Source organism: Pseudopipra pipra, chromosome 1 (assembly GCF_036250125.1).
Source record: "Pseudopipra pipra isolate bDixPip1 chromosome 1, bDixPip1.hap1, whole genome shotgun sequence".
NCBI classification, from domain to species: Eukaryota; Metazoa; Chordata; class Aves; order Passeriformes; family Pipridae; genus Pseudopipra; species Pseudopipra pipra.
In genome coordinates, this window is record NC_087549.1 from 40,529,780 (window position 1) to 40,552,151 (window position 22,372).

The 22,372-nt window shown below is 35.9% G+C and overlaps 1 protein-coding gene across 3 annotated transcripts in view; it reads left to right on the plus strand.

Moving 5' to 3' along the window:
* Positions 1 to 22,372, plus strand: part of RB1CC1 (RB1 inducible coiled-coil 1) — a 72,986-nt gene that overhangs the window by 44,992 nt on the left and 5,622 nt on the right. For all 3 annotated transcript variants that reach the window (XM_064653251.1, XM_064653244.1, XM_064653261.1), the window contains 8 exons: positions 161 to 287; positions 5,521 to 7,436; positions 11,280 to 11,439; positions 13,397 to 13,505; positions 13,626 to 13,866; positions 15,444 to 15,495; positions 16,555 to 16,602; positions 21,885 to 21,943. In XM_064653251.1, coding sequence (XP_064509321.1) covers positions 161 to 287; positions 5,521 to 7,436; positions 11,280 to 11,439; positions 13,397 to 13,505; positions 13,626 to 13,866; positions 15,444 to 15,495; positions 16,555 to 16,602; positions 21,885 to 21,943 — 2,712 coding nt within the window. The remainder of the gene's footprint in view (positions 1 to 160; positions 288 to 5,520; positions 7,437 to 11,279; positions 11,440 to 13,396; positions 13,506 to 13,625; positions 13,867 to 15,443; positions 15,496 to 16,554; positions 16,603 to 21,884; positions 21,944 to 22,372) is intronic.

Consider the following 22,372-nt stretch of genomic DNA (forward strand, 5'->3'; position numbering starts at 1 on the left):
CGGGTAGTCTTACTAGATTTTCCATGTAAAATAGATGAAATAAATCAAGTACGAACCTTATACAGAGGGAAGTTTAGTGTTGTTGAAATATACACTTTAATATATTTGAATATTAAACTAACTGTGTGGGGAAAAAAAGTAATCCTGTACTATTTTTAAGGGTTCCCATACTGTGTGACTTCGAATCTCTTCACCAGCATGTACGTGCTCTACATAACCTGGTAAAGGCAGCACAGAGTTCGGATGAAATGTCACAAACGATTACAGACCTGCTGAATGAACAAAAGGTATTTTTTCTTTCCTTTACCAATAAAAAAGAGAATATTATATTCAAAATAGTAGAGTATTTTCATGATATTGTTTTATAAAACACTTCAGAAAGCAACTTTGTTTTTCCTGATGTAAAGATTAGTTGGTCTCATTACTGCATAAGTTTCCTTTCTAATCATGAACTAGTAAACATTCCAAAAATTTTGAGCTCTTCAAACGTGTAAAGCGAGTATCTAGAGAATAGTCAAAAGATATTCAATAGCTTCTAAACATTTAATAGATGCTTCTATTCCGCAGAAGTTGTAGAATTACACTGTTAATATTTTTTTCTGCCACTTTCAGATCTTCTGACGAAGGCAGAATGTCTGCATTCTGCCTTCGTCACTTCAGTTTGTATTCAATGAAGCTGTTGCTTCTCTAGATTTCTGCATTGCTTCTTAGGTCCTTTTGGCACAAGCAGTTAAGGAGATTTTAAGGCCTTGGTTGGCTGTTGTGCAGCTTTCTTCTTTGAGTACAGAAGGAACAGATGGCAAAAAGATCTTCTCCTAGTTTTTCTGCCTGTCAAGCGGATATCTTCCCCTAGAAACTGTGTTTCTGCCAATCACTTTTACTTCTGTGCGTTCAGCCTCTAACTTTCGTCATACATCAAACAGAGTCCTTTTAGCTTCTGACTGCAGCCTGTCTCAGTGAAGCTCTGGGGGAATTCAGCAATGCTTAAGATTTTTTGTGAAGATGACTACTTCAAGTTTGGAGTTTTTTCTGTAGAAAATCAGTGTCAGTTTGGGGTACTGCTATCATTTATGGTGTAAATTCTTGTATGCACTTGACTGACTAGAAGCATCTTCTGTAACTGCTAGGGCTGTGGACATGTTTAATTTTGAATAGCAATTTCCTGCTTAAACCAGGTGACACGAAGTCCTCTATCTTTTTATTTCTCTCCGACTTGAAAGACTTCCAATAAATCTCCTGTTCATTTATGTAAAATATGAAATCTGGGCTGCTCTTTGTTCTATAACATAGAAAAGGTGTGTCACCTAAGTAATTTTTTTAGCTATTTTCTCTCTTTATGAAGATTGTTTTTCAAATGAACAACCAATTAAGAACAAGAATATTAGGGCCTTAACGCTGTTAGCCACTGAAATGCCTGGAAGTGGTGTAAATTCTGTGATATCTTGAAGTTTTCTGAACATGCCCTTTCAACAGACCTTTGTCTGAAATACAGAAGTTCACTCTCAACATGGTCTATCTTGAAATTTATCTTGTATGAAACCAAGATAATAACAGGTGTTCTAGTAAATTAATTTTTCACTAAGGCTTGCAGTGTCAGAAGAGTGAGAAATTTAAGATTTAATTTGAAATATACATAGTAACAGTAGAAAAATAAACAGGAAATGTGCCTGACTTCTTGAAGTCTTTGTGGTTTGCCCTTCTTGGTTCAGACTTGCCTATCTTGAGAAATTTTTGTCAGTATCTGGCTGCACAAAAAAGATGTTTGTCAAATCAGGAGAATATTCTTCGCACTCTTCTCTTTTGCTGTACTTTGACCACTTTGGATTCCTGGCTGACGCAGAAATGTCAAGTGTTTAGACAGATTTGGATAATTGTCTCTTTCCTTAAATTGCATTGCACAGTTAGAACTGGGCCATTCATGATGTCATCTTGAAAATGCCCATGTCTGTGTGTAATTTCAGTGATTCATTTGAACGCTTTTTGGAATCGAAGCAAATAGATTTGTCGGAGACTTTTTTTGTTCTCAAAGACAGTGCTCTTGTTACTACATGATGAAAGTCTTTCTCTGGCATTGCTTTTCCCACAGATAATCTAGAAGTGTTTTTTAAATTATGCTACTTTTGCCTATTTTTTTTTTTTGTATAGAATTACTGAAATAATTTTTAAAATATTCCTTTTTTATCCCTAGTATTTATAGGAATTTAGAGTAAGTAATTAGAAGGATGAATAAACATTTAATGATTGTCCCGAAGATGCCTACAACTTCATGCAGCCACACATTCTGTTGGTGAACTGATATATTGTCCCAATTTGGTGCAGAGTTGACAACAAACTGTGTTGAGTGTTGCCCATACAGCAAATTATTGCTCTTGCACTTTCCCGAGGAGACACATTTGACCCCATCCTCCCTTTCCATGCTAGTGGCACCAGAAGCCTGGTTCTTTAAATTGGATTGGGATAGTTCTCCTGAATTGTTGGTAGTGCAGAAGTCTTTCCAGGTCAAATGGGAGCTCATCCTACTGCATCAACCACAGCAACTGCTCTTTTAGTAGTTGCTTTAGGCAGGAGAGAAAAGTTGTGACTGTAGACAAGTGAGCAAAGAGCAAGTCAGAGGAGATCCACTACCTTACTAGGGGTGTTAAGAGTATTTCTTTCTAAGTGTCCCCATACCTCTCTCTTACTGTTTCAGCTTCCGGGTTCGTAGAACGTGATGATGTGCTTCTCTATCTGATTTCTTATTTTAGTATTACATCAGGGTAGTTAAAGAATATGGTTGTGGATATTTGTTTAATTTGTTACTACTTTGAAATCTGTTTTTCTCTTTAATGGTTTCTGCTCATTCTTTGTAATTTAATAGTCTCACATCAAAGATGTGGCTGTGCCCTCTTGTTTCCATAATACAGGAAAGTTTAAGCAGATCAGCGATTGGGTTAAAAGGTGTCCAGGAGAAAGTTAAGGTACTGGTAGGAGTTGGGTAAGATGATTAAGGTGTCTGCTCCATGGTTAGTAAGTGATTAACATATACAATCCTTTGCTGTTAAAAGTTTCTCTTGTAAGAGCAGCTGGCTTTTCAAATCAGATTATGAATCTACCATTTCTTCTAGTTGAGTTCTAAATTCAAACACTGTTTGTAATCTCTCTAAGAGTTGCCCCATTATCTGAGTATGTTTATTGTAGTAACATAACTAGAACAAGGCATATAATCCAACAATACCTGGGAACTGTGAAATTAATTCTGCGTTTCTGTCTCTGCTTTCTATCTTTTTCTTGTTCACTCTTGACTCTACTTCGTCACCACAGAAATTAGTGTATGACACATGCATACGTTGCTGCCTGTAGATTGTAAAACAGACTAGAAGGCAGGCACAGGCTTCTTAGAGAAGAAGCGATAGTAAAAAAGCTCTTCATATAGTTTCAGCTACTGAAAATGTGAGGTTTAACTCTTTACTAGGCATTAATCTGGTACTCTCACTAGACGCTCAGCTCACAGCAGCCACCGCTGAGGTGTGTTAATACATTACAACCCCAGGTCATGAGGAAACCAAGTTCATTAGTGTTGCTTCACAGAGTGACAATTATTTTTTTGTTTTTCTTCATGCTATATTCTTTACCTTTTAGTATGATTCTGCAGGATTGCTAAAAGTAGATACCATCTTTCCTTTGCATGTGGCTTTCTGTTGGGCTTTCCCATATTCAAAGTCTTTGAAGTGCTTTTTTTTTAGTATGTGCTTATTGACATCTGTTATGCTAGCTTTTCTTACTGTTAGAGCTCTGGTTTATCATTGGTAAATGTTTGTCACTTAAAGTGTGCTTTGAATACAGGCATGTGCTTTGAATACAGGCCTGGATCCTTCAACATTTATTTTTCTGTTTTCTTAGAGAAACAGCAAGCTGAAATTAAACACAAGGGAAATACTTCAAAAATACTTAAACCTGGCCTAATAGTAACACTAAAAAGGAGCATTTTCCTTTAATTTTTCATCTCATGTCCTCTTCATTTTTGATAAATAAAGACAATATTTTATATGTTATGACAAGTTTTTTTTATAGTGGGTTTTCATTACTGAATTTCAAAATCATTGTGTGATTTACTTTCATAAAGATGCAAAGGCTAATGGAGTGAGGCTTAAATGCTAAATAGATGAGCTTTGGAGCTGGAAATAGATTATTCTTAAATCAGAGTTGAGAATTGTTAATCACACTACATCTCCATTAAGAGAACATTTGCACAGTACAGAGGAGGATTGGGTCCCTTTTTAGATAACAACCACTTGTAAAAGATTGAGAAAACAAAAATTGGATATTTATACACCAGCAGTTCAATGTCTGTCACTTCTGGGGTTTTATGGAGTTCTGTTGCTGACCATTTGTTGCCAAGCTCTCCTAACTGTTGCCAGTCAAGTTGCTGAATTTAGTGGATGGCAAAAGTTTATTCAATAAAAACTATCATGAAAAGATTCATCTTCAAACATGCAGTTTAGAGCAGCGTATGCACTGGAACTTGAGATCTTGCTTTATAATTCGTATAGTATTGAACAAGAACTGATGATAATGAGGTCTAAAATGTTACCTAATCACAATTAATTGAAAAAAATTGATTTGAAGGAGAGTTTTTAGCCTTTTAAGAATCAAAGCACTGGAACTGAATTACTTGGGGACAGTCCCATGAAGGTGGAGAAGCTTTAACTAATCTTTTTTTGGTTTACAAGGTGGTGTTGCTCATGAATTATTATGCGTGTTTATTCTAACCGTTAGCTTTTCAGCTGAATATTGAAAGATCTGGTGCTACAGAATCAGGTTTGGTGGTATCCAGGGTCTAGAGGCAAAATGACAAAAATTGGCATCTATGGGAGTGCATGAAGGGGGAAAAAAATCCACTCTGGCTGTGATGTCTTGCATTCTGAAAGGTCAGAATGTTGCTTTTAATTAGAATGTGCTCTTCATTATGTACTAGTTCTACACTCTCACGTGCAGAACAATTCATACATGTTTTTAATATGTTAGTAGACAGCATTTTTGTTTATAGTAAAACTTTTTGTAAGCCTTAGTTGGGTATGTTAATAATGACTGGGTCACAATGCTTTTTTTAATAACAGGATTTGCAATAACAAAATAAAAATATTTTAGTAACAAAATTATTAGGAAAACTGAGTTCAATAGGCTGTTAGAAAACAAAGCCTATTTCTGACTGATTACTTCATTTTGTTGTCATCCAAAATTATGTTTCAGTCCTTTCCACAGTTGGATGTGATCTATGCAAGACTTTTGGCTAGATGAACATTTAATATTTATGTGTTTACAAATTAGGCTTTTTTGAAACGTAATAAAAAATCTTTCTGAATTTCTGCAGTTTTTTGCTTAAGTTTTAGTAGTACATATTTTGGACTCTTAAAAATAATAAGGCTTAATTTTTTGTTTTTAAAGTTCTTGTTTTGCTTGGTAATTTTTAATCAATTTTTAATATTAACAGTTTTGCTTATCACTTTGTTGAGTGTTGAATTCGTATTTTATAATTTGCAGGCCTCCAATAGCCAAGCTTCGCCACAATCTGCTACCACACCAAGGATGGAAAGTACAACAGGAACCGCAATTGCTACCTCTTCAAGAACTCCTCCATCACTCAGTCTTCAGGGTCCCCTGTGTCCTTCTGTGTGTCCCCCAGCTCCATTAGAAGAATTGTCTCCAGACAGCATTGATGCTCATACATTTGATTTTGAAACTATTGCCCATCCACACTTGGAGCAAGCTCTTAAGCAAGGATCCTTAGACTTGGATTCATTAGCAGAAAGTCCAGAATCTGACTTTATGTCAGCAGTAAATGAATTTGTAATAGAGGAAAATCCGGTATCTCCTAATGTAATAAGTGACCCACAAAGTCCAGAAATGATGGTGGAATCTCTTTATTCTTCAGTTATCAATGCAATAGACAGTAGACGTATGCAAGATACAAGTTCTTGTGTAAAGGATGTTTCAGTAGAAAATGCTTCTCTCAATGTTTGTGTGGAGAAGTGTAGGGTTATTGCCCAAGACTCCAAGGTACATTTAAGAGGCATAAAAGAAGATCTTTGCCACTTTAGAACACTTGTACAAAGAGAACAGTGTGACTTTTCTAATTCTTTAAAATGCACTTCCTTAGAAATAGTAAATACAATTGAGAAGGTAAAACTTTCTCTTGAAAAAACACTAAATGATAAGCATCAAAATGAATTACAGTCTTTGAAAAGTGAATATGAAACTAAAATTAATAAATTATTGGAGGATGGTGAAGAAAATAAAAAGAAGATTAAAAAATTAAAAGGTGACTTATTAGGCCTTGAGGAAGTTCTTCAGAATAAGAATGATGAATTTGCAATGGTAAAAAATGAAAAAGAAGCTGTAGTTTGCCTCCAGAATGAAAAAGACCAGAAATTACTTGAATTAGAATGCCAAATGGAGACACAAAATTCTGAAATTAAGGAACTGAGGCAGTCACGTGAAATAGTACTCGAAGACTTGAAAAAGCTTCATGTTGAAAACAATGAAAAACTACAACTCCTGAGGGCAGAACTCGAGAGTTTAGAGCAAAGCCATTTAAAAGAACTGGAAAGCAACCTACAAGCCAGGCATTTACAGGAATTTGAAAAGGTGCTAGCTGAGCACAAGGACTGTTTGGATAAATTAAAAAAAGAGAACCAGCATAGACTTGAACAAATGCAGGAATCTCATGAAGTAGTTATGCAGGAAAAACAACAACAAGTAGAAGAGTTGCAACTCAAGGTTTCAGATCTGTCTGATTTGAGGTGCAAATTAGAAGTTGAACTTGCCCTGAAAGAGGCAGAAACTGATGAAATGAAGCTTCTTTTGGAAGAAAGCAGAAACCAGCAACAAGAGACCTTAAGATCTCAGATTGATAAGGAAACAGAAAGCTTAAAAAAGGAGATAGATAAATTAAACAATAAAATACAAATTAGCAGTGATGAATATCAAGTGGGCTTATCAGAACTAAGGACTCTGATGACAATTGAGAAAGATCAGTGCATTTCTGAGCTAGTAGATAGATATGAAGAAGAATCAAATTTGCTTAGAACTGAATTAAATAAAGTAACACTTCTTCATAAAAAAACTGCTGAGGCAGAAAAAAGACTTTCAGAGCAAATAACAGAACTACAGAGTAAGTTAGAGTTGGAAATGAGTGCCCTAGAAAAGGAAAAAACAGAAAAATTGTCTCTCTGTGAGCAGCAGGAAAAATATGAAGCAATTATCCATAAACTAAAAGAAGAGAAAGAACTGTTAGTATCTAACCAAGAACAAGACAGGCAGTTGCTCATTCAGAAGCTCACTTGTGAAAAAGAAGATGCAGTACAAACTGCTTGTAAAGAGTTTGAATTACAGAGGGAAGCTGCTGAAAAAGGGCTTTTGGAAAAAATACAACAACTTGAGATGCAAGTAAATCAGAGGTACTGTAATAATTAAGTTACTGTGCTTTCCTAGTATTTTAAAGTAATCAATATGGTATATTCATGATGCACTATGCAGTAAGTAAAATTTCTATGTAATAGTGTTTATCTGGATTGCTTTCTCTATTCACATTTCAAGTTACTTCCATTTTATAGGTAATGGTGTTCACATGTCTGTAGTTAATCTCAAAGATTATAAAATATTTTATACAATATTATTTCCAGACAGCAATGAAGGTTTTTTATTTTGGTCTTGTAACGCTACGTTGAAGAAGTGTTTCTACAATAGCAGGTTACTTGAAATTCTGATTTTTTGTGTTCTCAGCTCTCCTTTCCCATCCTTTGCCCTGCTGCTTTCCCATCCTTTGCACTGTAGCAGCATGCAGTGGTTTAGGTTTTAGGTTAGGCTGGTAAATTTCTTTTACTGGCTGACTATACACCAGTTTGGTGATAATGGTGTCATGGAAAATTGTGTTGGAATTTATATAAGATTGGCTGAGAACTGTCCCATGACCACCTGGACTTCCATTGACTTTTGCTACTCCATTTATGTATTTCAGGGTCTTCAGTTTGAGCTTCATAATGAAGCACAAATGTGCAACATAATCTTTAAGAACATCGTAATGTCACTGGTTTTCTTTGTTAATTTCTGCAGAGATTTTTCATTTTTAAAAGAAAAATACGTTTTCCCCTTGCAAAGCATGTGTAGAATTATTCTTTCTGACTTCTTGTATCTTATCTACTTATTGGCTTGTAATGCCTCTCAGCAGACTAGATTATGTTGTTATGGAATGGAAATAGTAGAATTTTTCAATGTGACTAATGCTTAGCAATAGTATTTTATTTTGAAATGCTAGAATTTGTCATTTATGTTTTTGTAGTGTAAATGAATGCCGCAGATAGATCTTATTTGTAAAATACCTAAATAGAGAACTTTTTCGTAGGTATTAGGATATACCAAGTATGTGAAATGAGAAAAGATCAATACAATGGACAGAATGGGCATAAAAGCCAGAATAATACTGCAAAACATGAGTACAGACTTAAGTTAACTTTTAACTTCCAAATATCGATGGAATGTTAAAAAAATAAAGCAGAGAGGAAGTTATGCAGAGGGTCCAACATGCACACAATTCACTTACACCCATTGCAAGGGAAATGGGAGTATCTGCTTCACTTGAGCTATCTGCTACCTCAGGATTTTCATATGCAAACATATCCATCATTAAATGATGTTGTGTTAGTGTCTGTTTTATGTCAATGTATGAAAAAATGCATCAAGGTAATATCACATTCTTTGAATTAAGATTAGAATATAATGAAACTTAAGAACAGCCCTTCTTTTACTTGAAGGAAATATTCTCTCAATGAATATGATGAAATGAGAAGAAGAATGATAAATTTTATCTTCTTTTCCTTTTCTGTGTATTAATGCACTGTACAAATTTGAAAAACTTGACTCAACAGGAAAAAGATGTAGCTGTGTCATCAGACTTTTTAAATCCACCTACACTTAAATTTGAACTTCTGAGCACAGCTGTGTATCTTCTTATCCAAACTGGATAAAACAGATAATAACTTATTTCAAGGAAATATTATCTACTTCAGTCTGAAGAAGTGCTGTTAGTTTGTTTATAACTTCTGTCAAGTAATTTGATTTTTTGTGTGACACTGAAATATTTATTGCCTCTTAGGGCTCCTTTTTATGCCTTTATTCTGCTGTTAGTTTTTTTCTCTAGGAATCAAGACATTCTATGTTTTATCTCCAGAGTTCATGTTTATTGAGTGAATCTGTGTTAATATTTCCAAGTCACTGTTTAGTTGTTTGATTTTTGAGTTCCTAAGACCCCTAGCTATGTCAGTTACTCAAGTTGACTTGTTATCCTCAGTCATTGTTAAGCAGTTAACTTGTAATGGTAGAAACCAACTTTTATTTGGCACATGCCTATATGTTTGCGAGATAAACATTCTTTTCTGCAAGAGTAATGTTAGATTATCCATTCAGAAGGCACAGACAAAGAGATGGATTGTTAAGTTTGACTGGAGTATGCACTGGTGTCAGGAGTTTAGTTTTTGAACTCTCATGCAAACTAAAAAAAATATTGGAGGCGACAAGGAAATGTTTGTGATCGTGCGTTACCAATGTATGAAAATTAACGTGGTTTGGTGTGTCTGAAAATCAAGTGGTTTTGATTAGGAAAGATAATAAAACTGCAAGGCATTTGTAACTCTCCTATTTACCTTATGTAGTACTAGCCAACTGAAAATGACAATTTCTCTAATGACTTTTGTTATTAAGCAGTTTGCTGATCAGTTAAAAGATTTATAATATTACAAAGGGTATTAAAGATAAAATAGGAATCTTGACTGCTTTGAAAAAGGAATTACTTTTTTGGTATTTTCCAGCCTTGGTATTGTCTATCCACTTCTGTCACTTCTGCAGTAGTGAAGCTTCTTCAGAGAACACATGCTCTTTCTCTCTTAGCTAGGCTTCATTTAGAAATAAATTGGAATTTATTCAGGCACAAAAATGTTTTTTCTGTGGGTCAAAAAAAGATTTACTTGGTTTTTTCATGATTTACTTTGTTCTCTGCTTATTTTACTTCTGATTTCTGGAATATCAAAGGTTGTTTTGCCACTCTAAGAACTTCAGTTCTTAGTTGGCTTTCAGAGCTCTTTTATTTACAGCTTCTTAAGGGCTTTTTGAGTGCTTAGCTGCTGCATAATAGTTTGTATCTTCAGTATATGCCCATGTAACAGAACAGTGGCAGCATTGTTAAATACGTCCTCTTTCATCTTAGAGTAGTACAGTGTTTACTTGCAAAGAAACCCCAATGTGAAGATATGTGCTTTTGGTATCTTGCAAACAATAAAAAAGTTAGGCATTGTCACTAATGCTGTAATTGTCAAGACCTTTGCAGATTAAATCTGTAAACCTAAAGCCTGATACAGTGATGAGCTGTAAAAACTAGTAATGTGGGAGCATTCTTTGAAGAACAAGAATATCTTTTACCTGGCTGTCATTTGTAGTCAGTAGTCCAGGCAGCCTGTTTGAGAGGCAAATGATTCCTGCTTTGGTTTAGTGCAGTTTAAAGATTTGGGTTTAAATATGATTGTGGTGTAGAAGAATAATAGAAATTTAAAATAATACAAGTTTTCATAAATGTTGCCCAACAAAGGGATTTCTCTATTCTGAAATTCTTCAGTGGTGGTTCTTGATAACTCAAGCCAAAACAGAGAAGAGCATAGTTAATGTTTTTGCCTCAGTGATGGAAAATACTTGGCCTATGTAACATTGTCTGTTTCAGAAACTATTTAAGATCATTATCCTTCCTGCCTCCATAACTGTTGACGCTTTTGTCCCTTTATGATTACTGCTGTCCTCCAGATTTTGCAATCCAGAGTTTTGAGTTTGGTCTCTGGATTCATAAGCATCAGATTTACTGCTTAATTGTTTTAATTATATGAGAGTTTTGAAGGTGTTGTATTTTGATATACTAAGAATCTTCATGAAGTTGATTGGTTTTTGTTCTTTTTACCACTTTCCACACCTTCTGTTATGTTTAGAAAAGTGTAAACGAAAGCCTTCCCCCTCAACAAAACTTCAGTTAGCCAGTGTAGTACACTAAACAAACAGAATGCCCAAGAGTAAGAATTGGTGAGATGCTCATGACTAAAAGGTAAAATTGAATAGTAGTGACATAATTGTAATACGGTATTTATTAAATATTTCAGAAATAATGTCTCACAATGAACTTCTGACTTTCTGTGTGTTTGCTTATTTCATGTGCTCTGGGACTCAGTATATGCTGCAAATTTAAAGCCCAAACATTTTCTTTTAAGTCCTCCTGCTGAATCATCTGCTGAATCAACTTTAGTTGCTGAACTTCAAGAGAAGCTTCAGGAAGAAAAAATGAAGTTCTTGGAGCAACTTGAAGAACAAGAGAAAAGAAAGAATGAAGAAATGCAGAACATCAGAACATCACTCACTGCAGAACAGCAGGTAAAGTTGATTCTTTTTTTTCATTACTTTTGCTCCCATGACAGTTATGTGTTCTTTTGCTGTTTTGAAGTTGGAGTAGGGTTTTCTCTTCAGCTATATAACACTTCCACATTCTGAAAGTTTGCACCAAAATATGATGTGTTAATGGAATCCAACACTTATACATTTAAAAAAAACCAAACAAAAAACCCAAAAACACCCCCCCCCAAAAAAAACCCAAAACCAAACAAAAGCCCCAAACAATCCACAAACCCAAAAATAAAAAAAAACTGACAAAGAAACTGGGCTATCCAGATTCAATTTTTGTGGCTTCTTTTACTTGAAATTTTTATTCATTCATCTCTTTAACTGCAGAAAGATACCAGTTACTACAAAATTTTGGACAACACTATATATTTGAAATACTAATTGATTTGGAATGTTGCTTACTGGCTTTTAAACCTTGTTTGCCTGGACAGGTGGTGTTTTAGGTTTAAAGCTAACACTGTATTTTACATAATGAACTTAGAAACACTACGTACTCCACACCTTGATACAAAATCATACTGCACTAGATTAATATTTTATATCTGTATCCACACATCTTCCTTTCAAAACATCTTGAGTTCTTAAATTAAATCTCTGTTAGCAACAGCTATTATCTACAGCTTTGTTGCGTTTAAACACCGAGAGAGGATTTTCTGTTTTAAGCACCTCTACGTACTCTAGCTATGGTGGGATCAAATAAGGACAAAGAGACAGGGTAGTGATCAGCCAGCTTGGTGAATGCTATGAATCACTTGGTGCATAGAACACAAAATTGCAGACAGCTATAAAGAAGGAATATTATTGAAATTCTTGGACTGCAAGCATTAATACTGAGGTGAGCCTTACATAGTAAATCTGACAGGAATTTTTTCCTGTCAGAAACAACAATACCTTAAACCCAGAAAAGTGGTGTATCAGTCAGTGCTAACAGTTAACCACACTGGCTCTGCTGATTATTGAATATTTTGAGTATTTAACCCCACCTTTGTCTTTTTTGTCATTATTTGTTTCCTCTGTGAAATTTTCTTCAAGGTGTTACTTATGTTTGTAGTCTGATAGTTTTATTATGCAGACATATGCCAAAGGCTGCTGTGCACTATGTAAAGTGTGTAGCCTGCCAAATATTTTCCATTTTAAGACTGACAGTTGGTATGGATAGGTCAAGACAATCTTAAAATTCACTGAAAAAGTGAAATTAATTTAAAATATCATTTTGATAGGTGGTGTTGGTAGTTTTTGTCTCTCTTCAGCAGCACAGTAAAAGGGGTGAGGGTGTAATGATCAGTAGGAAGATGGAATAAACAGAAAGAGTTGTTGGATTGAGACTGACGGCTATGCTGGCCTTGTTTTTTATGTTCAGTTATTCAAGCTATTAACCAGGATTCCTGTATCTCTTTTGCATTAATTAATTGTTCCCTGAGCAATTAATGCATGACTTGAAATGTATTGTTTAGATTACAGTATATTAATATTTTTCTTTGTTATTGTATGTAACATATCCTGATTCATTTCAGCTTTGTCTTAATAATTTTAATCTTTAAAGTAACTGTTTTACATACAAAACATACAGCTATTTTACATTAACTGAAATATAAAGTATTATAATTGAAGAAGAAAACAAAAACTTGCAAATTATTTTTTGTAATGATTTCTTTATTGTACTATTTGTGTGTACTGGGTCTGGGGGAATGAGAGACTTAAAAATAAAATAAATTTTAAAAAACTGTTACGGAGAAACATCAAAATGTTGCAGGCATTGTATCTCTTCACCAAAGCAATAAATAAACAAGTTTTGATTCCTTTTTTTAATTATAATTTAGAAAACTGAAATGCATGCTGTCTTTTGTACTTTTTTGTTCCAGTGATGTATTTTGCATTATATTTATACAGTACATTTCTTATTTCAGTAATAATTCCTTTCTGTTTTCAGACCAACTTTAACACTGTTCTGGCAAGAGAGAAAATGAAAAAAGAAAATATAATTAATGATCTTAGTGACAAATTAAAAGTGCTCACACAACAGCAAGAAAAAGATAAGGGTAAGCAAAGTTCTTTGGAAGTATTTGTCTTCTCTAATAGGACTATTCTATTCGCTGCATGTTGGTTTTGATCCTTAGTGCTTACTGTTATTAAAAGCATTTCTGTTTATTTTGTCATAGATTTGATTGAAACACTTTCTGAAGACCGAGCTCGCTTGCTTGAAGAGAAGAAGAAGCTTGAAGAAGAAGTTAATAAACTGAGAAGTAGTAATTTTTCTCCATCAACCTACTCGGCAGCAGCATCAGAAGCTTGTGGAGCCTGTGCAGCTGATGTTCCCACTGACACAGACAGATTGGTTTCTGACTTTGGGGCTGAAGGGAGAATGGACTCCACAATGGAAACCAGTATGATGGCTGTGCAGTAAGTATGGGGCATTGTAGTAGAAATATACAAAGCATGCACCCGTTCTAGAAGCGTACGCTGTTGGCTGTTGTGGAGTACAAATGGGCATGTTTAACACTCTTTCCACCTTTCCTCCTAAAATTATTCTTTTAAATGTACATGAACATACAATTGTGGTGTCACAATCATCAGAAATGTGTGAGTTTGATGACTTATAAGTATACAACTTAAAGCCGAAACTTGGCCTCACAGTCATGAGATGAAAAAATAGATTTAAGTATTCCAAGTGTAAGTTAAACAGAAGAAGAACTGTGATAGTGAATGAGTTGGGTGGCTACATGTTACGGACATACCTTTTGAACAGTGTCTCACTTTCATGCCTCTAGCTTTCTGAACAATCCCAGACTTCTCCTCCATACCTTTTACAGAAGCAATGAACCTGACTGAGGTTTTTGCCAGAGGAACAAAAGCAGAGTTGTCAGATACACTTCCATTCACTTAATCAATGTCCATCACGACGTATGCTGCCCTAACCCAGAATTGCATACCCAGAGAACTAAATAGCTTTGTGGAAGTGAGGATGAAAACAGTTGTTGCTTACCAAACCAAGCTTGCTCTGATAATAAAATAAGGAAGTACCCTGTCATTAGAAGGAGAGATGTTTCTTACAGTAATCATTCCAGTCTTGAACTCTCAAAACAGATTTACAAAAAAGAATAATTGTAAAGGTAAGCTTGTGAACAAAAAAATTATGACTAAGTGTATTAAAAGTCAGGTAATATACAGAAATTAATACAGATATATGTTGACTACTTCCTATTACATGAGAGCTAAACAGCCTTTTAGCTGAAATGAGGTAATGGTTCAATTATAATTTGCTGCAAGTTCTACTTGGTAGTTTGCTTGACATATTTCATCCCAAAACTTCTATTTTCTTTTACCAAGCAAATCAGTTTGGACTATAAAATGCATTGCTTCTTCCCTATTAAACTGCTTTTAAAATACCTTTTAATTGTTTTAGGAATTGCTCTCTATATTCTTCAGAAATTTCTTATTGCAATGTGAGTATTGTCTTATCATGACCCAGTGTTCAGTTTATGAGACAGATAAATGGAAACAATTAGCAAGTTCACATTAGTGTCTCTAGGAAAGGGTCCCAGGGCACTCTAAACTACTTCCCAATAGCCTTTAAACTACAGACTAGGAAAATATGAAATCACAGAGCTGAACTGCACTATCAGGAGTTAACTGTCAAAGCATTTGGAGCTGTATCTTTCATCCTGGTGGTTTGAAGATATTGTGAAATACCAAGAAATGTCCCTATCTAACTTGATAGACTAATGAATGAGTGAAAGTTCACTGGCTTGTTGCAACAAAGAAGCTCCTTGGTTTAAAGAAAAGAAAAAAAATCCCCAAAAACATGCCAGAGATGTCAATACTGATTCTTAAGGTATCTTTCTGGGCCGTTCCATCTGTGCTAGCAAATATTATGGCACACTTCACTGAGTGAAGATAGTGGGGGGTGTGTGGAAAAGATATTTTTGATCATGAAAAAAAATTTCATTTTTAACCTATCCATTTTCTTTCTCTTTTAGTGAAAATGTCCATATGTCTGAAGAAAAGCAGAGGATAATGTTGTTAGAAAGAGTAAGTAGATTGTTTGGGAGGTGAAGTATTACAACTAATTACTTATAAATATGTGCGTGAAGGTGTGCTGTCATCAGTTATATGATCTGATGCAAGACAGTGTCTGCAAGGATTATAAATATAATTTCAGGACATGTTTTTTCATTGTACTCTTTTTGGATCAGTGTAATTCACTGAAGTAATTCAAGAGAAGCATTAGTACATTATTCTTGTCCTGGCTTTGTTTTGTTTGTTTATGTAGGCTTCAGTGTGAATGACTCAGATATAATATTTCTTCTTAGAAGTGACAGGTGACATTGATCCAGAGAATTTCTGCAGTAAAAAAGAAGTTGTGATTACTTTTTCAAAATAAGACATACAAAGCAGCTGGACAGGAATTAGAATTGATTTACTGCTTTCTCATGGAAATGAATAATTTCTCTTAGGCTGTATTCTGGGGAAAAGATAAGATTGACCCCTAGTCGTTACACTACAATATTTCAGATTCTAGGAAATTTTAACTGTCCAGTCATGTCTAACTCCATCTCAGTTGCCTTTTTAAAGTTGACTGTAAAAAAACAAAACAACAGTATCCTTAGCTTTCAGCTTTCTAGGATCATTTGGACTAAAATCTCTGACCAGACAGAGAAAAGTAGTGTTTTCTGTTGATGCATTGTGGCACTCTATGATGCAAGTGCCTGGATGTTACTGGCAGAAGTGCTTACCTGATTTATTCTGTCATCTGATTATAAAGGATTTGTCATGGGTGGAAGCTTTAATGTAGAAATATATTACATTTCTTTTGCTGTTCTATCAGTGACTTGTTTTTCTAACTAAAAGGAAAATATGAGTATGGAGGTAAATACAGCTTAGTAGTGGGTTTTGTAGCACTGGATAATTGATAGACTTCAATTTTTTTTTTTACACGTCTTTATTCAAAATATATTTTGATAATTGTTTTAGAATTGAAAGCTGTAGTATTGTATAAGTAGTCGGGCTCTAGTCATATAAAAACTTTTTTTAAATGTTTGTACTGTATAAAGTGTACTAGTTAGCTCATCAGATGAGATTTTCTTTCAGACTTTGCAGTTGAAAGAAGAGGAAAATAAGAGATTAAATCAAAGATTGGTAAGTATTTGTGGAAGGCATGTTTTAAGTCTCGTGAAAAAATGAAAGCTAAAAAATGTTAAGTCTGCTAAAATCTAAAAATGTGTATTTATTAATTTCAAAAATGTTTTCAATGTTAAGGCAAGAGGTAAGTAACCTGATAACCTTTCAAAAGTACCTCATCTTAGCAGTCTCATCGTGGAAAAGATTCACAGGATGGGAATTATCAGGACTGGAGAGAAACAGAGTTTTTCCAGAAAAAACGTAGAACATTCAGGCTTGGGGTGAAGGCTCTGGGGTGCAGGCTCTGCAGAGCCAATTTCCATGGCTCTGTTTTTCAGCAACAGTAGATTGACGGCCAGTTTACAAGAATTACATTAAGCCTAATTAAGAGTGTTAGCAATAACATAGAGATGGTTTTGGGAAAACTGCACTTGTCACTTTTGTAAGGTGTGAAACTTTTAATTCTACCTATTTTCCCACTGGAAATGCAAACAGCCATTGTCTTAAATGCTTAAATAATAGTCAATGCCTATGGCAGGAAAAAGAATATGGTAACAAAGCACCCTTGATTCCTGGGCTATGAATCCTTCTTTTATTTATCCTTGCTAGCAGGTCTCAACTTTAAGTCTTTAAGAAATTACTGTGTGTGGGAAACAAGACACATGGTTTGGTTGGACTGGCCATGATGATCTCGCCTTCTTTAAGTGGCCGGTGATATGTAGAAGTGTGATAGAAACTGATATCTGTGTAATTGGAAGTTACATTTCATAGCAGAAGTGTTTGATAAGCTTCTCCAGTAGAAGTCAGCATATTCTGTGAAAAATGTCGAATTTGAAGAGACCCACAAGGATCATTGAGTCCAACTCTTGTCCCTGCACAGGACCATGTGCCCAAGAGTATCATCCAAATGCTTCTTGAAATCTGTCAGGCTTGGTGCTGTGACCATTTCCCTAGGCAGCCTGTTCTAGCACCCAACCACCCTTCTGGATGAATAACCTTTTTCTAATATCCAACGTAAACTTCCCCTGACACTTCAGGCCATTCCCTCTGTTTCTGTCACTGGTCACCACAGAGAAGAGATCAGTGCCTGCCCCTCCTCTTCCTCTCACAAGGGGATTGTAGACTGCAATGAGGTCTCCCCTCAGTCTCCTCTTCTCCAGGGTGAACAGACCAAGTGACCTCAACTGCTCCTCATACAGCTTCCCCTCAAGGCCCTTCACCATCTTCATTGCCCTCCTTTGGACACTCTGTGACAGCTTAATGTCCTTCTTATACTGCGGCGCCCAAAACTGCACACAATATTCAAGGTGAGGCTGCACCAGTGCAAAGCAGAGTGGGGCAATTACTTCCCTCGACTGGCTGGCGATGCTGTTCCTGATGCCCCCCAAGGACATGGTTGGCCCTCCTGACTGCTGGGACACTGCTGACTCATATTCAACTTGCCATCAACCAGGAACCCCAGGACCCTTTCCACAGTGCTGCTTTCCAGCATCTCATTCCGCAGTCTGTACATGCATCCAAGGTTGCCCAACCCAGGTGCAGAATCCGGGACTTCCCTTTGTTGAACTTTGTATGGTTGGTGATTGCCCAGTCCTCTGATTTGTTGAGGTCTTTCTGCAGGGCCTACCTGCCTTTGAAGGAGTCAACAGCTCGTCCCAGTTTTGTGTCATCTGCAAATTTGCTTAGTATCCCTTCCAGTCATTTATGAAGATGTCGAAGAGCCCAGGGCCTAAGATGGAGCCCTGTGGAACCCCACCAGTGACAGGTCTCCAGTCTGATGTTACCCCATTCACTGTCACCCTCTGTGCTCGACCTGTGAGCCGTATGCTCACCCACCACCATGATGTGTTTTTCTATGTGTGTGCTGGACAAAATGTCCAGAAGGGTACTGTGAGAGGCAATATTGAGAGCTTTACTGAAATTCAAGAAGATTACATCAGCTGGCTTCCCTTGATCAACTGGGTAGATTACCTTGTCATAAAAAGAAATCAGGCTTGATAAGTAGGATTTTCCTCTCATGAAGCCATGCTGGCTGTCACCAGTGACTGTGTTGTCTTTCAGGTGTTTTTCAGTACTTCCCAGAATAATCTTTTCCATGACTTTACCAGGCACTGAAGTGAGACTGACAGGCCTGTAGTTTCCAGGGTCCTCCTTCTTGAAAATCGGGACGATGTTCACCAGCTTCTGGGACCTCTCCAGAATCCCAAGACCGCTCAAAAATCATTGAGAGAGGTTGTCCGTTGACATCAGTAGCTCTTTGAGGATTCTGGGATGAATGCCATCAGGCCTCATAGATTTGTAGGGATCCAGCTGGAGCAGCAGATTCAGCACAATTTCAGGGTTGACTGAGAGCTGATCATTCTCGTAGGGCACTGAGACCCCCTTGGTCTGTCATCTGTGTTGAAGACAGAGACAAAGTGTGTTAAACACCTCTGCCATGTCTCTCTCCCTGTTTATGAGTTGACCACCCCCACCCTTTAACTGGCCAATTATTATATTCCAATACTGCCTATTGCCATTAAGGTATTTGAAAAAGCTCTTTATTGTCCCCCGTATTTCTGTCCAGCTTCAACTCCAGCTGAGCTTTGGCCACACAAATTTTCTCCTTATGGCAACAAGCAGCATCTCTGAATTCTTCCTGTGTCACTTGACCTTGCTTCCACTGGGCATACACCTTCCTTTTTTGCCTTATTTCCAAGAGAAGATCCCTGCTCAGCCAAGCTGGCCTTCTGCCTCGCGTGCTTGACTTCCACCATTTGGGAGTGGCATGCTCCTGTGCCCTTAGGAGGTGATGTTTGAAAAGTGACCAGCACTGATGGACCTCAGCACCTGAAAAAACATTTTCCTGGGGGACCTTACTTACTAATTCCCTGAGCTGCCTGAAGTCTGCTCTCCTCATGTCCAGAGCTGAGGTTTTCCTGGCACTTTTCCTCCTGTCAACAGAGATTTTAAACTTGATTGCTTTGTGGTCGCTGTGGCCAAGATGGCCACCAATCTCCACTTCACTCACGACATCCACTGTGTTGACAAGCTCAAGGAGAGCATCCTTTCAAGTCAGCTACCTTAGGACCTGTTATATTTGTTCAGGGTGTGAGAAAGTATTGCAAGACATCTAAAAGCATCTTTTTTAAAGAATTTTTTTATTCCAATTGTTAATGAAGTGCACAAAAGTTATTTCAGTGCAGTTTTTTACGATGAAACTCAAAACACACTGGACATATTTTTAAACCTCTGTGGATTTCCTAAATTTTTGATCCCTTTTCATCTCAGAGTAAAGTAAAATTGAAGAAAATGCAGTGTACAAGACAATAGAAGATTGTTTCTGTTGTTATGGTTAATACCAAGCCACGTAGGAGAAATTGGCAGTTTATTGATCCCTAAAAAATTCAAATTTTATTTTTAACTGGGCATAGGAAATTAATACCTTTTCAATTCTTTACTTATAACCTGGTTTTTTATAGATAAATTTATTTTTATTTTTGGTTTCATCCTTTTTCCCTCTCTTCCCCAATGCACTTATAAAACTGAAATATACATCAACACAAATATCATTGTTTATTTCTATTGAGCTTCTTCAGATATGCAACTTAGAAGGGGATTTGCTCAATAAAGAAAATCTTTGAGGGTCACTATATTTTGCAGAAGAACTTGTGGGTTACCTCTGCAAGGAATAAAAAATAAAAAGGACCTTATTTTAGTACTAGGAGTGTTATTACAGGATTTTTTTATTTTATATGAATTACTGAGAAAGGGAACCTTTTTTTTCTGTGTAAAGGCCATAAGAACTGTATTCATAAAAACATTCTTTACTAAGTTTTAATGGAATTATTCTCATTTCTTCTGTTTCCCTTAAAATTAGAAATTAAGGAAAATACAGAAATCAGGCTAGTTTGCATTTTAATTTAACACTTATTCTAGTTTTTAAAATAGCAAGAAAATCTCTGATCTTAGTATCTGAAAAGAACTCTCAGACACTTTTGTGAACAATCAAGGCAAATTTGACAACGTTCATGCTAGCTGCAACTTTTTCAAGAAAGAGAAGTACAATGTGAATATGACAAATGTAGCCTCTAACAAACAAAAAACAACTCTGAAGTTGGATCCTCTGAAGAAATCTGCTGAAAGCATCATCAGAATTTGAGAGCTTTTTGTATTGTACTGCATTCAATTTGGACTCATTCTTTGAAGAAATGTAGAAACTGAATTGTGAAAAGGCTTCAAGCTCATGTGAAGACAGACTGGTGCTGCCTCTGGGGAAGGCAGAGGGCAAGATTGACAATAGGAAATATGGTGTAGGGAGCAATATTTGAGTTACAGCTGAAAAATCATGTGCTAAACTTCAAGTATGAGCAATCTAGATCTGAATAGCTTGTATAAATAATCCAGGAAGTAGGAATGAATGGAAAATCTGCAGGACCTCTAGTCAGAGTTTCTCCGGAGCAATTATAAATTGTCTTTTGTAAGGAAGTTACCCGAGGGTAATGAAATGGATACATTTACGTCAGAGCAACTTCTCTAGCTACTTGCCTGCATGTGGGCCAGGTATTCCTTCCTAGATAGAAAGTAGTGTTACCCACTTTCATTTCTCATTATCATAGTTACTGTAGAAAGTTTGCGTACAGTTATATTTATTTTTAGGTCTAGTTTGTCCTATTGAAGTTAGTCCATGTGCCATTAATTTAAATGAACTTAATTATAGGAGAATTCTTATGTTCAAAACCTCATATAACTGAGCCTTCGTTTGGTCTTAGTTGATTTGACTCCAGTTTTATTCCAGGGAGTGCTGATCTGTCTTATTACAATAAACTTCAGATTTTGTGACAGTTCTTAGAAAAATTGAGAAAACATATTGAGTTCAACATCTAGAGTTTAATTGTAACAAATGTGTTTAACCTTCAGTGTTCTACCATCAGCCTTTTCTAGTGCCAGTGGCTTCTGTGTTACATGCACAGCTGTATCATAGATCTTGTGTATGCTCAGAATAAATCTTCACTGGCACTGATCTGGAAAGCCCTTCTTAGTTTTAAATAATGAGGGAGAAGTCAGTTATGCAAGAAATTTCATAATCAAATGTAGATCTTAAAAAAAAAAGGCGCAATAATGAAACCCTAAAACAAATCACAAACAACCAAACCCACTACAGAACAGGATGACAAAAGTATGCTGTTTTTTGAATGAATATAAAGTCTGCAAGACTAGACACTGTTTGAAATCAAAAATTATCTTACCATATTCTTACCTGTAATGTACATTTCATCATAGCTTGTCAATACTTTATAGCTTTTCTCTTTTTTTTATAGATGTCCCAAAGCATGTCATCAGTATCCTCAAGACATTCTGAAAAAATAGCAATTAGAGAGTAAGTACATGTTAATTTTCTTATCAACAGGTGGATATGCTTTCAATAAAATAAGTGTATAGTCAAAGAATATCACAATTCTTCTGTTCTTGCTCTGTGGTGAAAAGATATATAGATCTTCTCTATATTTCAGCCATCAGCTATTGAAGCATCCCAGTTGAGCGTAAATCAAATTTTAGAAAATGAATTTGTAAACAAAAAAACAGCCTTTCTCAATTCTGTATGTCAGTGACTTTCTCGAATTCTGTAGCGTTCTTTACATGGGTTATATCAATAATACTTCATGGGATATCTAGAAATCCTCCCTGAGTTTTCCTTTAGATTTCTCGTTGTTTATCTGTAACCTTGAAGTCATGCAAAGAGAAAGTAGAAAGAAATCTGTTCACCTTTGAATATGCATAGTGCTGTATTATATTACGAGAGGAGTTT